The sequence below is a fragment of the Cygnus olor genome, chromosome 10, assembly GCF_009769625.2.
Source record: "Cygnus olor isolate bCygOlo1 chromosome 10, bCygOlo1.pri.v2, whole genome shotgun sequence".
Taxonomy (NCBI): domain Eukaryota; kingdom Metazoa; phylum Chordata; class Aves; order Anseriformes; family Anatidae; genus Cygnus; species Cygnus olor.
Genome location: NC_049178.1, coordinates 18264579 through 18277978, shown reverse-complemented (window position 1 = coordinate 18277978; position 13400 = coordinate 18264579). Strand labels below are relative to the sequence as shown.

The 13400-nt window shown below is 42.7% G+C and overlaps 1 protein-coding gene across 2 annotated transcripts in view; it reads left to right on the top strand.

Annotated features, from left to right (window-relative positions):
- The window catches only part of LOC121075437 (RING1 and YY1 binding protein), a 44744-nt gene extending 31949 nt beyond the window's left edge, over nucleotides 1-12795 (top strand). For both annotated transcript variants that reach the window (XM_040568717.1, XM_040568715.1), the window contains 3 exons: nucleotides 4651-4827; nucleotides 4948-5046; nucleotides 8784-12795. In XM_040568717.1, coding sequence (XP_040424651.1) covers nucleotides 4651-4827; nucleotides 4948-5046; nucleotides 8784-9036 — 529 coding nt within the window. In that variant the 3' untranslated portion in view covers nucleotides 9037-12795. The remainder of the gene's footprint in view (nucleotides 1-4650; nucleotides 4828-4947; nucleotides 5047-8783) is intronic.
- Nucleotides 12796-13400: the final 605 nt, after the last annotated feature.

Here is a 13400-nt window from a genome sequence, read left to right as displayed (position 1 = left end):
TTGGGTTTCAGGTGTTGTTTTTTTCCTTTTCTCTTTTTTGAGACAGCGTGATATCATACTTAGTATTTCCAGAGGAAAATACTTGCCGTTTTCTCCTTTCTTACCTCTTGGTTTGAGCCATTCTGGTAAATCCTCACTTCTGGCTGGGCTCTTGATTAAACCCTGGGATGTGTGTGCGTGGAGCATCAATTGGGAGAATGCACATTGTCCTGCTCTTGGTGTCTGCGAGATGGGGCACGGCACCGGGGCTCAGCTCTTGGATCTGCGTGGGGATTCGTGCACTGAATGCAGCACCGAGAATTTCATCTCTTCGCATAGCTGCTTTTGGAAGCTGAGGTTTGCTGGCTGTGCTTTGTGCACAGTGCTGTTACTTCAGACCTACTAAATGGCACGGTGAGATGTTCCTAAAGCGTGAGTGCCGGTTGGAAGGCTTAGAAGGGCCTGAGCTGGGGTTTGATTTCTGTCACCTAAACGTGTTTGCGGTTTATATGAATTGTTTTAATGTTACAGAGAGTAAGGTGACAGGCAGATTTGGGGTAAAAATGGTTAATGCACGTTTCTGAGGCTCTTCAGTCTTACAAAAGATCTGGAAGGGGCTTCGAATTTCTGTTCAGGTTATTCTGCTCGAATGATACACCATTATTATTTTAATATAAGTTATTTGAGTTGAAGCATTCTCTTTGGAGAGTGCCAAAAAAAAAAAAGTGCCAGATGGGAACAAAATTAGGGGCAGAGAGACTCAGCCACATTGTACTGTTCAAAAAAAAAAAAAAGGAAAAAAACAGTAAAAAGGGATCCTTCTGGTTTTATGACTTGAAATTCTGTGGTGTAAGCCAAAGGATGCTAAATCATTGTAGCCCACGTGGGAATGAAACTTGTTTCTCCACTGTGTTTTTTTTTTTTTTAATTATTTTATTGCTCATACTCTGAAAGGGAAGACGGCTAGTATCCACTGCAAACCCTTATTGAGTTTATACCCGTTCCTGTTTCTGGAAGGCAGTGCAAGCTGTCGCAGCTGGAGGAGAGCTGGCAGCCTGAGGCAAGGGGTGGCAGCGAGGTGCGGTGCTGGTCGTGCCTGGGGAGCTGTGACCTGTGCTGGGGAGCCCGGGTGACATCAGTGCCAGCCCTCGCCGTGTGGTTTTGGTGGGCAGGGAGTCTTGGAGCAAGGCTTGGATATCGCAGATATTTCGCCCGATTGTGGTTACTATGGTTATAGCTCGCGGTGGTAAAATGTGCTGTTGTACTTGCTTTGCTTGGCTTTTCGTAAAGGGCTTGTAACCAGTGTATGCTGGCTGTAGTAGGAGTGTGGGCCTGCCTCTGAGGATTTTATGACTCCAGTTATTATTACTATGCCAGTTGCTTAACGGACCTGTTCTTTAGCCTTCCTGAGCTTGCTGCTAGCGTGAGTGAAATGGCCAAGTCATGAATTGGAAAGCCACTCCGGCATTTGCATCATTTAAACAAAACAAAAACAATAAAAAACCTGTTCCTCAGATCCTGAAGTGTGTTCACCAAAGCCCTGGCAGTTTTTTGGCTGGGTGCAGAAGACGCCCCCAGCGCCGCTGGGCCCCCTCTCCTTGGGCACGCGCCTTCCTGCCCGCGGGGCTTTTGCTTTCATGTCTGCTGGTAGCAGCGAGCAGGGGAGTGCGTAAGGAGGAGTATGCAAATGCGTTTTTTGGAGAAGTTGTGCTAGTTATGTCAGTGGCTGGCCAGAAAATGATAAAACTTAATAAATGGAGTGTGCTGTCAGACGCACAGATAAGGAGTGGGAGGTCATGGGGGGAGGCGGCTCTGCAAGAAGCTTTTTTTTTTTGATGTGTAACCTTCCCTGGGGAAATACGGTGTGATTATTGCATTTTTCTTTTAGTTGGTAAGTTTCCATTTTAAAATTCACATCTTTATTCAAGCAGGGCAGTGCTCCTGCAACGCCAAATGCATGTTGGTAGCCGTTAAGGTTAGAAATAAGGTTTGGAAATAACATCACAACCAGGCACAGCAAAAAGACTTTGAAGGTGCTCTCAGATTCTTGAATTGGGATTTCCCATGAACGGCTCGAGTTTCTGATTTAACTGGCTGTGTAAACAGCAAATAACTGTAAGTCTGGGCAGAGGAGGCAGCTTCAAGCAGTGAGGTTAATCACGTAGGGAGATAGTATCTGCCCTTCCTTTGAAGGTTTCTTGACACTTCTTTTTTTTTTTTTTTTTTTACTTTATTTTTTAAGATATGGGAAATGAAGATCAGGAAACTGTGTGTGAACATCCTTTTTTTTTTTTTTTTTTTTTTTTTTTATCTAATAGAATTTGCTGCTGGCAAGGAAAAGTTTCACAGCTCTGCCATTCCTGGAAGAGCAGCAGGTCAACAGGTTGCTTTAGACAAGCTGCTGCCAGCTTTCATTGTGCTCGCATCAATCTGAAAATCACTTCTGTATAACCAAAACGCTTACTCTTACGTGTTTATTCACGGTCACCCAGACAGAAGTTGCTGTATACCAGGATTTTAAAAGCAAGGATGCTAAATACTTCCACTATTCTGTAAAATATTTGGTGGAACAGGTGGCTGCTTGATCTGATCTGCAGAACTTCCGAGGATCATAGTTATTTAAGGCTGAAGTCCATATCATTTTTGTTTAATCACTTGGAAATACATATAGATTGTTGCATAAAATGCATTATAGTTTCTGTAATGGTTGAAAAATCCACATGCCAGCGTTGTTGGGATAGATTAGTGGCCTGATTCCAACCTGTAGACTTGATGATAACCTGTGGTAGTGAAATCGAATATCTGGGTATATATGGCTTCAGTTACGAGCCTCTTCGTACCATTGTACAGAAAACCAGCACTGAACGAGGCGTATTAGGAATTTGGATTTTTATGTGACAGGAAGGTAGGACTCTACTGTAGAGTCCCACTGCCTGCATTGGTCTCTAAATGCAGATGCTACATTTGAGCGGTTAATGTTTTGTATGTTTGTTTAAGAACATGAAAACACCGCGTAGCTTCTTAAAAAAGGCTCTGTATGTGTAGTTAAAGCACGGGAGGTGGTTCTGGAGGGTAACGGTGCTTCTTGCTGGAGCAGGTTTACCAGAGCTCCTTGTCCGCAGGGGCAGCAGCCGCCAGCGCCCGGGGCGCGTGTAGCTGCCGCGGGTTTTGTGCTCGCTAACACTGAGCAGGGCCAAAGGATGACATTTTGGAGAGCCGGGTAATCAGCAGTGCAGCACTAATGAAGTAGGTGATGATCAGACTAACAGGGTTCAGCGCTTCGGGGTGCGTGTTTCAGTAGCAATCATCGCAGTAACTGTGGCGCAGTCAAACTCGGGCCAGCTTTGGGCCGCGCGGGCGCCTCGGCGAGGCCTGGTGGCGATGGCCGAGGCCGCGGCCTTGGCGCTCCCACTGGTGGCACGAGGAGGGCTGGCCTCAGGCCCCGTGGTTCCCCGACATTCCTGGTGGTTGTGTGCTGCCCCTCGAGGGCTTCCGTTCACAACGTGTTAACATCTGACCTGTGCAAGAAACTTGAGTTGTGTTTGTAACCCGCATAACAGCTGTGGGCAGGTACAGACAACTGCTGCAATTAGCACGCGGCTCATAATTGAAGACGGTTGGAGCTGATAACCCGGCCTTCTTCCCCTCCTAAGCTGCATGGATGGTGCAGGGGGCGTTAGATGTCTCTGGCAGGTCCATCCATCACGGGCAATCAGAGTATTCAGAGAATAAACTGCTTTGTGATGTGCTAGGCCACGAGGGTGAGATTTCAAGTTGTTAAGCCGAGAGGAGGTGAAAGTCTGGACGAGGAATGCAGAAGAGACGAAGGCATAAATCTGTGAGACTGCGTGAGCACCAGGTTCTCCTTGCGTGCTAAGGCATTTTTTTGTATTAATCATAATTTGAAATGCCCTTTTAAAGACAGCTTTGCTTACCTCTCTTCCTTTTCTCTTAGACTCCAACCTCTGAGTTTTATTCCTAAGCATTACTTGTGCCGTGCACTGCCCTTGAACTCCGTTAGCTCCCTCAAACTGGAGCCTGCTGCCAGTGGTCGCAGCATGAGTGTCGCTTCCCTTGCCTTACCTTGGCCTGCCGCATGCTCTGGCAGCAAAAAGGCATGCTGGCGTGCTCTCCTGCCCCTTGCTGTGTAAATCGGCCTGTTGGGAATCTCTGTGTGCTTCGCAAGTGCCTGACTTTTTTGTTGCTTTTTCAGTCTGAACATGCAGCGTGTATAGTACTGAGCACCATTCAGGGACTTCAGACAATTGTATGAGGACAGTGTGTCGGAGGCTGGCACAGTCTTTCTGCCGATGGAGTACTGAATGCCTGTTTGTTTTCTGTGTTCTTTCCAGTGAATTTCAATCCCAGTGTTTGGAACAAAGTCATCTCAGTTACCTTCTCTTGTTCTTTGTTACATGCGCTGTTCGCTGCGTCAGCAAACTTAGAAACTCATTTGAAAAATTAAGTTGGAAGATACTAAGGAAACCAATGTTTTCATTTGAAAACTTCTGTCTTGTTTGGTAGCAACTGTAGTACTCGACATTAAATAAGTGAATCCATGTGGTATTTCATTAGTGAAGTATTCTTCCCCAGTTGCTGAAATAGATGCTTTTTGTGAAGTGGTCTTTGCTGTATGAAGTCTGACTGCAGATCTCTTTATTGTCATTATAGAAAACCTAGGATAAACTCTCAGTTGGTGGCACAACAAGTTGCCCAGCAATATGCAACCCCACCGCCACCTAAGAAGGAGAAGAAGGAAAAGGTGGAAAAACAAGACAAAGAAAAGCCTGACAAAGAGAAGGAAATTAGTCCAAGTGTTACAAAGAAGAACACTAACAAGAAGACTAAGTAAGTTTCAAGGATGCTCTATTACATGTGGTGTGACTTCAGTACCATGCATTGATTAATTAAGTTAAAAGTTAATCTAACTAACATCATAATCTCCCCTCTTCCCTCCAATTTTTACAGACCAAAGTCAGATATTGTGAAAGATCCTCCTAGCGAAGCGAATAGTATACAATCTGGGAATACTACAACAAAGATGAGCGACTCAAATCACACTTCAAGGTAACTTTATAGAAAAGTTAAGCTCTTAATATTTGAGAATTGTATAAATTGCAGACACTGTTTTTTTGGTGGACCATCAGAGTATGGTCTAACTGACAGGATCTGGCCGAGTTGGTATGACAAGGCCACCAGTGGCTATGGGCCTTGCATGCGTGCAATAAGCATTCAACCACACTTATGGTGAGGACAGATTCAAGCATTTGAAATACTCATTCTATTAGCCACTTGGTTCTCATTTTTCTGCTTAAATAAACATGTGTCAACTGGGCAGTAATGTCTCCTGGCTGTAAAATACACTGGGCAAAATTCACCAGCAATCATAGTGGTCTTTATCAAATTCATACCGTCATTTGGTAGCAGTAACGAAGGTTACTTTTAAAAAATTTCCTTACCTGTAATTAAATAATTGTAATTGTCAGGATAATTCTCTGAGTATACTGGAGTTAAGACTGCATGAACAGATTTGTTGGAATCTTGCTATCAACAAAAAGCATGAATGGTTGGCTTTGTATTTATCTATTTCAAATGAGCAGCTGTTTGTGGAGAGCTGTTCAGTCTACACTGATGCTCCATGCTTGTTTTCGTTAGGGTGGTGTCTTGTGCTTTTTTCATAATTCAAAAATTCAGAGTCAAAGTACAGTTCTTACGTTTTTGAACTTACAGAACTGCAAGAAGCAGAATTCAACTGGGTACTCTCCTTGTGTGGGGCACACAAGAATTGCATCCGTCCTGTAATCGCGTAATGTTTTATAGGGAAGCTAAGTGAACAGAAGCACAATTTTTGTTAGCTGCAAACAGTCATAAAGTACATGCAAAACATGGCTTTCACTTCTGTGTTAGCATAAAGATGGGCAAGCCATGACTGCAGAAAACTGTCTTGGAAGATTTTAAATAATAACATGAAAACATTTAGTAATAGTGACTGCCCTTTACAGAGTAATTCACTGGAATGTAGCGAAGGCATTGTGAGATTTGCTGTGCTTAAACTGGAAGACCGAGCTCTTTGTGGTGACTGCTGCCAACTCTTCCTCAGTCCCCAAAGATTTAACTGTCCATTCCTGATTTGATTGTAGAAATACAGCTTCATTGCAATGATATTTTTGTCTTGTGCTTTTCAAAACAGTACTTATTTTGAGGCTTAGGATGCAGGAGACTTGATGCACTTGACTAATGAGATAACATTAAATTGATAGATTGCGTCAAATAATTGTTTTTACTCCTTAAAGGGAGTCACTTTGTCTAGTGCAGAATCATCTAGTCCATCTTTTGTGGCAAGATTTTTTTCATTCCTAATTAGCCCTTAATAATAGTATCAAGACTAGCTGGAGTATTTTTAAGGGATGTATCATTTCCTTCAGTTATTAAACTGTCTTTTTAAGTACTTAGCTTAGTGGAACTTTTCTTGCAGCTCACTGCCCTCAGGAGTGCTCTCAAGAATCTTTTAAAAGGACCTGATTTTTTACAGAGTTCCAAGTTATCTATTCAATTATTTTTTGTGCCCAGGTTTCCTAGCTTTTTTTTTTTGGTAACTTGTATTTTAAGGGATCCTGTTTGAACTTCTTGGTTACCATGGCTGTTTCTGAAAAAAAATACCTTGGTTTGTTCTGCATCTTCCCGCACTCTTTGATTGTTTTGAAACACATTCCTAGCTTGGCCATAAACCTTTTCAGCTATAAAAGAGGATGTGAAGCATCGGTGTGTTTAAATCAGTGATGGCTTCTGACAAGCAATAGCAGGAATGCACGTTCAGCCCTGCAGAAAGGTGGAGGCAGTAAGGTCTGTTCCGGTGTCTGGGCCGGCATTTCTTTGGCTGTTTCAGAGTACAAGAGAAAACAAATGACCTAGTCAAATTACAGGAAGAACCGGGTTTCCTAGAGGAACTCGGAGTTTAAGGAGGAAAATACGTACGTGTACTACGCTTCCGGGAATGTTTACTGCTGCCTCTGCTGCCAGTGCTTTGGGGGCAGCGCTGGTCTGCTGAGACGCTAGCCGAAAGCTGATGGAAACCCCAAAAGTTGCTGAGCTGGCTGGCCTTTCTTGTTACCCACAAACACGGTGACATCATTTCATCTAGTCTGTGGTTACGTGTTAAGTTTGCTAACTCTCACAAGTGCGTACGTACAGCGCATACACGTGGGTGTATGTCTCGCTGCTGCAATTCAGTAAGCACAGGTACTGCTTTGAAAAGGGCAGTCTCTGACCCGAGGGGCAGATTCAAGTAGGAAGTTTTACTTGTAGTTATTCTCACACGGTAGCATTTTAATTGTATTTTCTATTAGAAATGCTGTTCCTGTTCCACATGTGATATGTTGAAACAGCCTCCTAGGTTAGACATGAAAACACTGGTTTTGGTGCAGTAAATTCTTTTTTGCTAAGGAAGTTTGCAGAAATACTGTTGTTTATTTCTGAAGTTGTACATCCATCCTTAATACTTTCTTCTATTCTGTCCAGTTCTGGAATACCACTTGGATAGCTACTCCTTAAGGACTTCCCTCTTGTTAACTTAACGCTGTAAGCTAATGAGTATGCATGGCAAACACAAAGTCAGCTTAATTTCCTCTGTTTTTGTTTAGGCTGCATTAGCCTAATATTCTGTAGACAAAGAGAAGATAGGTTTAAAAGCTGGAGCTTGATCCCCAAGTACGCTATCCTTCCCTCCATCTCTTGAAATAAGGCAGTTCTCAGCAAGCTACTTTTCACTGAAGTATAAAGACTCTCGTTTTTAATTTCCCTACTGGGAATATTCCACTGTTTAAGTCTGACCCTTAATTAGGAGCAAAAGCTGTAAATTGCAGCAGTTGCTGCAGCCGACTTGGAATTGGTTGGTAGCTGGAGGAGTGTCCAAGAGCTTGTTGTTTCAGAGCTTTGGACCAGCCCCTGAAATGCACATGAATGTCAGCTTCCTAGAGTCTAGACCCTTATTAGCTACATTACTAATTGAATGATAGCACAGCATGCAAATTACTGAGATAATCCTGAGCTATAAATACCAGTGTGTTCTCTTCTGTTGTGTTTTTTTTTTCCCTAACCAAAAAGAGCTAGCTGCAAGAAATATCATTGTACGTTCTGGATTTTATTTTCAATAGCTTTGTTTCCAGAGGGAATGTTTTGAGCGATTTTATCCATAGCCTGATTGGGCATCTGATTTGTACGAGCTCAAAGCAGTTGAAAGAAAAGCCAAGTTGTCCCAGTGCCTGTGTTGTTTGCAGCTGCAGAGTTCCAATATGGGAATGAAAGAACCGTGTTCAAATGCTTTCATGTGGTTTTGTATTGCGGAGTCACAGCCTTGTCTCATAGCATCAGGGCACATGATGAGATGGGGAGTTTAGATAACAGAATTCTTTCATCTGCCCCTTGGGGAGGAGATCCCTAGGTCTCCCTGGCTCCTGTCTGCTTGACTCTCTTCTAGTGTCCTCCTTTCTGGCTGAGCTGGATTAAAGATAACCGTCTACAGCACAGCACCTTCTGCCGAGCTCTACAAGACAGGTCCTCCCCTCGGGATCCAACGTGCTGCTGCAGCCCTCACAGGCTGCGCTGCTGCAGGGAGCAGAAGGTCAAACCTTTGTCCTCTGCTGAGCAGTGCTTACTGCTACCTAGATTCTCTTCCTGATTGTTGCAGTCTGCGCAGGCGAGTGGAAGAAAAGTCACCGAGTTTGTTGAATACTGTTTTTTGTAACAAACTCTTCCTTTCTCATTTATTTTTATCCTGTTTATAAATGTTTTCTCCTTTATTTTAGACCCAGACTGAAAAATGTGGACAGAAGTACTGCACAGCAGCTGGCAGTCACAGTGGGAAATGTCACAGTAATTATCACAGACTTTAAAGAAAAGACTCGCTCCTCTTCCACGTCGTCTTCTACAGTGACCTCCAGTGCAGGATCAGAACAACAGAATCAGAGCAGCTCGGGCTCTGAGAGCACAGACAAGGGCTCGTCCCGTTCCTCCACGCCAAAGGGGGACATGTCGGCAGTCAATGATGAATCTTTCTGAAAATTGCACATGGAGTTGTGGAAACTATGAATCAGGGTATGAAATTCAAACACTCCACCTGCCCATGCTGTTCAGATCCTGGAGAGCCTCTTTTGTGCTTGAACACACATTTTCTTGGACATCGACCTCTTACTGATGCAACCAGGATAATTTCTGCTTGCCGTGGGCATCTGGCCACCAAGGAATTTCTCACCCTAACGATTACTCTTGACACTTTTATGTATTCCATTGTTTTATATGATTTTCCTAACAATCATTTATAATTGGATGTGCTCCTGAATCTACTTTTTTATAATATCTGCTGTGCACAATTTTCCATGAACATTACAACTTTTTGTTTTGGGATAGGGAGTGGGTGGGGAGGGAAGGGGGCTTTATTTATTGCATTCACAAACTCCATCCTCTCTCAACATATCCTTTTTAAGTTCAGTTCTTCTTCCAGTTATACTGTGTACTATCAGTTTTGATATAAATTATATATAAATATATATATAAATAAATATATATAAAGGGTTATTTGAAACCAATACATGGAAACGCTGGTGCTTGAAACACTGTGAAGTGAAAAAAAAATATTGAACAGTTAAAGATCCGGGACAGTCCCCTTCTGTGAAAGTGCTGAAACTGAAATGGAACTGGTCTTAGGTGAAAAGCGTTCCTGAAGGTTTGAACCTAGATGGGACCCATTCTCTCGATTTGTTCCTTCCCCATTTCTTCCCTAAGCAATGGCTATAAGTGTACTGGACACAGTTTTGATTTTTTTTTTTTTATACCTTGGGATTTGAAATCAGGAGATTGCTCCAGATAAATGTGTATTTCTACTAGGGTAACTCAGCTTGACAGCTTGCAGGTTCGTGTCCAGCTGGAGCGTAAGTGTTCAGAACTAGTCTGGTGCCAGCACGCCACGGATTCACGCGTTTCGGTAACATCAGCACTGCTATGTCGTGCATAGCCAACCCCCCAGAAGTTCGGTATCCTTAGGTTTAATGACTTTTATCAGTTTTCCAGTCCTGCGTCGACGACTGAGGTAACGTTAAAACTGGAGCTGTTCGCTGTGGGTTTTGCTGCGCCCAGCGGTGTGCGGGTCGGTCATCGTCCGCTCCCTCCCGCCTGTCCTGTCCGTGCTGCCGGGATCGCTGTTCTGTTTGAATTCCGGCCCTATCCCAGGGATGATCTCTGAGCAGCGTGTCATCTGGTGAGGATGTTAGGCTTGTCCACACTAGGACACTCTGGGCATGCTGCTGGGGAAGCAGGCGTAGTGATGAGCTGCCCCGCTGGCGAGCCCGCAGCGCCTGCGACTCCTGCTTGCGCCCAGTATCTCTTCGGTTGCGTTCTGAAGCTGTTCGGGCTGTAACTTCTTCTCCTGGCCTGTTAGTGTTGCTTTACAGTTTACCTTCCATGCACTATCCTGCTAAAACACTAGTCTGAGGAGGTGAAACAAACTTTAAAAAAAAAAAAAAAAAAAAAAACACACCTCTTTGGCTTTTCATCTTTGTTTAGTGGCCCCAGGGTGCCCTGCAGTAATTTCAGGCACAGAGGCTGTGGCTTTATTCGACATCAAATGCATAACTTCTGGGTGTGAGGAAAGAGGGCCACTTCTTGACAACTTCGTGCCAGCTTGTTGTGTTGTGAATTATTTGCTTAGCAAGAGTGATTTCTCTTTGTGGAGGCAATGGATTTGAAATTTCCTTTAAAATCGTGTGGTTTTGAGTAGCAGACGTAGGTTCCTTTCACACTAGCGACAGAAATCTGTGAGGTACCAATCCATTACCACCTCCGCTCGAAGATACGTGCGGTGGCAATGCCTTTGTGGTGGTGGTTTTATTCTGAGTACGTTGATATGGACACCCCAACTTAATTCCGCTTATATTCACAGTATAGGCTGTCTGTACCTTTTTAAGCATTTTTGAAGTATTTATTAAAGAACCAAAGGAAAACAGATGCTTCCTATGAGCATCAAGACAATTTATTATACATAGTTTTAAATACTATGAATTTCTCAATCCACATTTTAACATTAGTGGGATATTGCAAAGACATTCCTTTTTCCAGTTTTTACTATTCCTTTAAGGGTCTCAGGGAGGGTAAACTGGTCAGCCATATTTATTTATTTTACTGAAATGTATTGGAATAATTTTTTAAGAGAGATTTTTTGAAGATGCCCCTGAACTTGTATATTTTGCACTGCTTTATAAATGATCCATTATCGATTAGGCTTGCGTGCATTTTGGCCGTGATCCAGCAAAGCGTGTAAGCGAGTGGCAAGTCCCTTCAGCGGGGCTCTTTCTGGTGCTTAGTCAAACACGTGCTTGCATTCTTTGTTGAATCTGGGAATTTGTGCAAAAAAAAAAAAAAAGCATTGTGTGTACCAGGAAATTGCTTCTTTTTAAAGTGAATGGACCTGTAGATTAGTTGAAAAAGCTTTAACGCAGTAACCAGCTACTCATAGGCTACTGATTAAGTCAGTGAAATCTGTTTCTTTGGGTGTGCCTCCTTGATAAAGTAGCTTACTATACATAAGTGGGAAAATTTCTTTGGAACAAGTGACCTGTAATTCTGCATTTAGTAGAAATTGCTAGCTAAGCGTTGAACTTACCCGGCCTCATTCGTAGCTGTTGTGTTGTGGATTTGGAGGATAGCGTTTGCTTTTACACTTGATTTCTGAAGTTAGCACCCCCAAGGCATGTGTCTGGAAATGGGATTCCCTTCACACGTTGCGTCCTCTGGTTATCCTGCTGTTGTTGGGGAGCATGTTTAAAGCCAACCAAGCCAACAAAAACACTAGTATAGAGGAAGGACCAGGCTCTTGGTATTCAGTGGCACGGAAAGCAGGTAAGTAAAGCACAGTGTTACGTTCGCTAAGTTTCAACTTTTACACAGACACACACATACACCAACACAGCTTGCCTGACTTGCTCAGTTTGACATAGTTACGCAAAGGAGAAATTAAAAAAAAAAAAAAGGCATTTTACACAACCAGGCTATTTATTTTAATTGGAACACTTTGCTCGTTTTGAATTGGACAGATCTAAAACATGGCAGTAGCTTCCGCGAGTTTATTTCCACTGAGACGTCTTCACCTGCCTTACCAAGATCATTCTCAGTCTACTTTTTTAAGCTCTACCATAAACTTAAATTATTGAAAATTTATTAATTGCTGACTATATAATAACCTTTGCTTGTATGTAACCGAATGGTTTTAAGAGCCAACATTTAGAGTATGACAATGGAGCTGAACAGTTTTTAATGCGCAAGCAGTTCTGTTCTTGTGTATGACTTGTAACCTTAATTTACTGTGTAAAGATGGTTACATTATTTCCTTAGCTTTGTTTGTTGGAGACAAATATAGAATGCTTGTTTAAGTATGTCAAAACATAATCTTATCTTGTGGATTTTTATGTTAATGTATTATACGAGCTATATTTTTCATTTGCCCAGAAAGACAGCTTGTATAACGCTTTTGAAAGTTTTTCCGCTCTGTAAAGTCTTTAGAGCTGACAGTCCTGTTAGGTTTGTTTTAATCTTCATGCTAAAGTGTCAATGGTGGTTTTGTGAACTGGTCAGAAATTCACAGGTCTTAAATGTTTTCGGGAAATTTATATTGGACACTGCTCTTTGTCTAGCAAATAAAAGATGTTAATATATTCCTGTTACTGGCATGTGCACGACTGTTATTAGAAGCCACTTTATCATTTTCCTGCTTTAAATAGAAATGTCTATTTATGAATTCTGCTTGTAGTTTTTTCACAAATAAAATAGTAAAATTTAATTAAATCTGAAAGCTCTCTTTTTTGGGAGATGCCAGCATTCGGAACCAGTGGAGTCCTGCTGAAGGACTTTATCTCTCTGTACGTCTTGCCCGTGAGCCATCCCCTGAGCACCCCAGTTCTGCAGACACGGTTACACACGTGGAAAGCTTCAGGCGCGTCAGTACGTCCGTGTTGTTCCCCGGGACTGCCGGTACAAGGAAAGCTCGTGGTGGGTGTCTGCAGAATTTGGGTTCTCTTACTGTGAAGTAATCATTTTTCCCCTCTCTGTGGCTGCAGAAACAGCGAAGCTCAGTGCAGAAGATTTTAGTGAGAGCCCTTGGGAGTTCCTTCTGGTGTCTTGTGCTGACAAACTCCCACGAGTAAAATTAATAGAACTTAATTGAGGGCCTAATTATATTTTTTTGTGACATAAAAATGCAGGTATTTTGTAAGCATTTTTTTCCTCTGCTAGGAAGCAAGCTGATGTAAAATTGCTGTTCTCTTTCTAGTTCGTTTGTTTTTTTCCCCACCTGAGAGGGCAGACATTTGGTGTAACTGTGCCAGTCCAAATGCCAAGTTGAAATTCGGAAGCCAAGTGATGGGTAAAATGCAAAG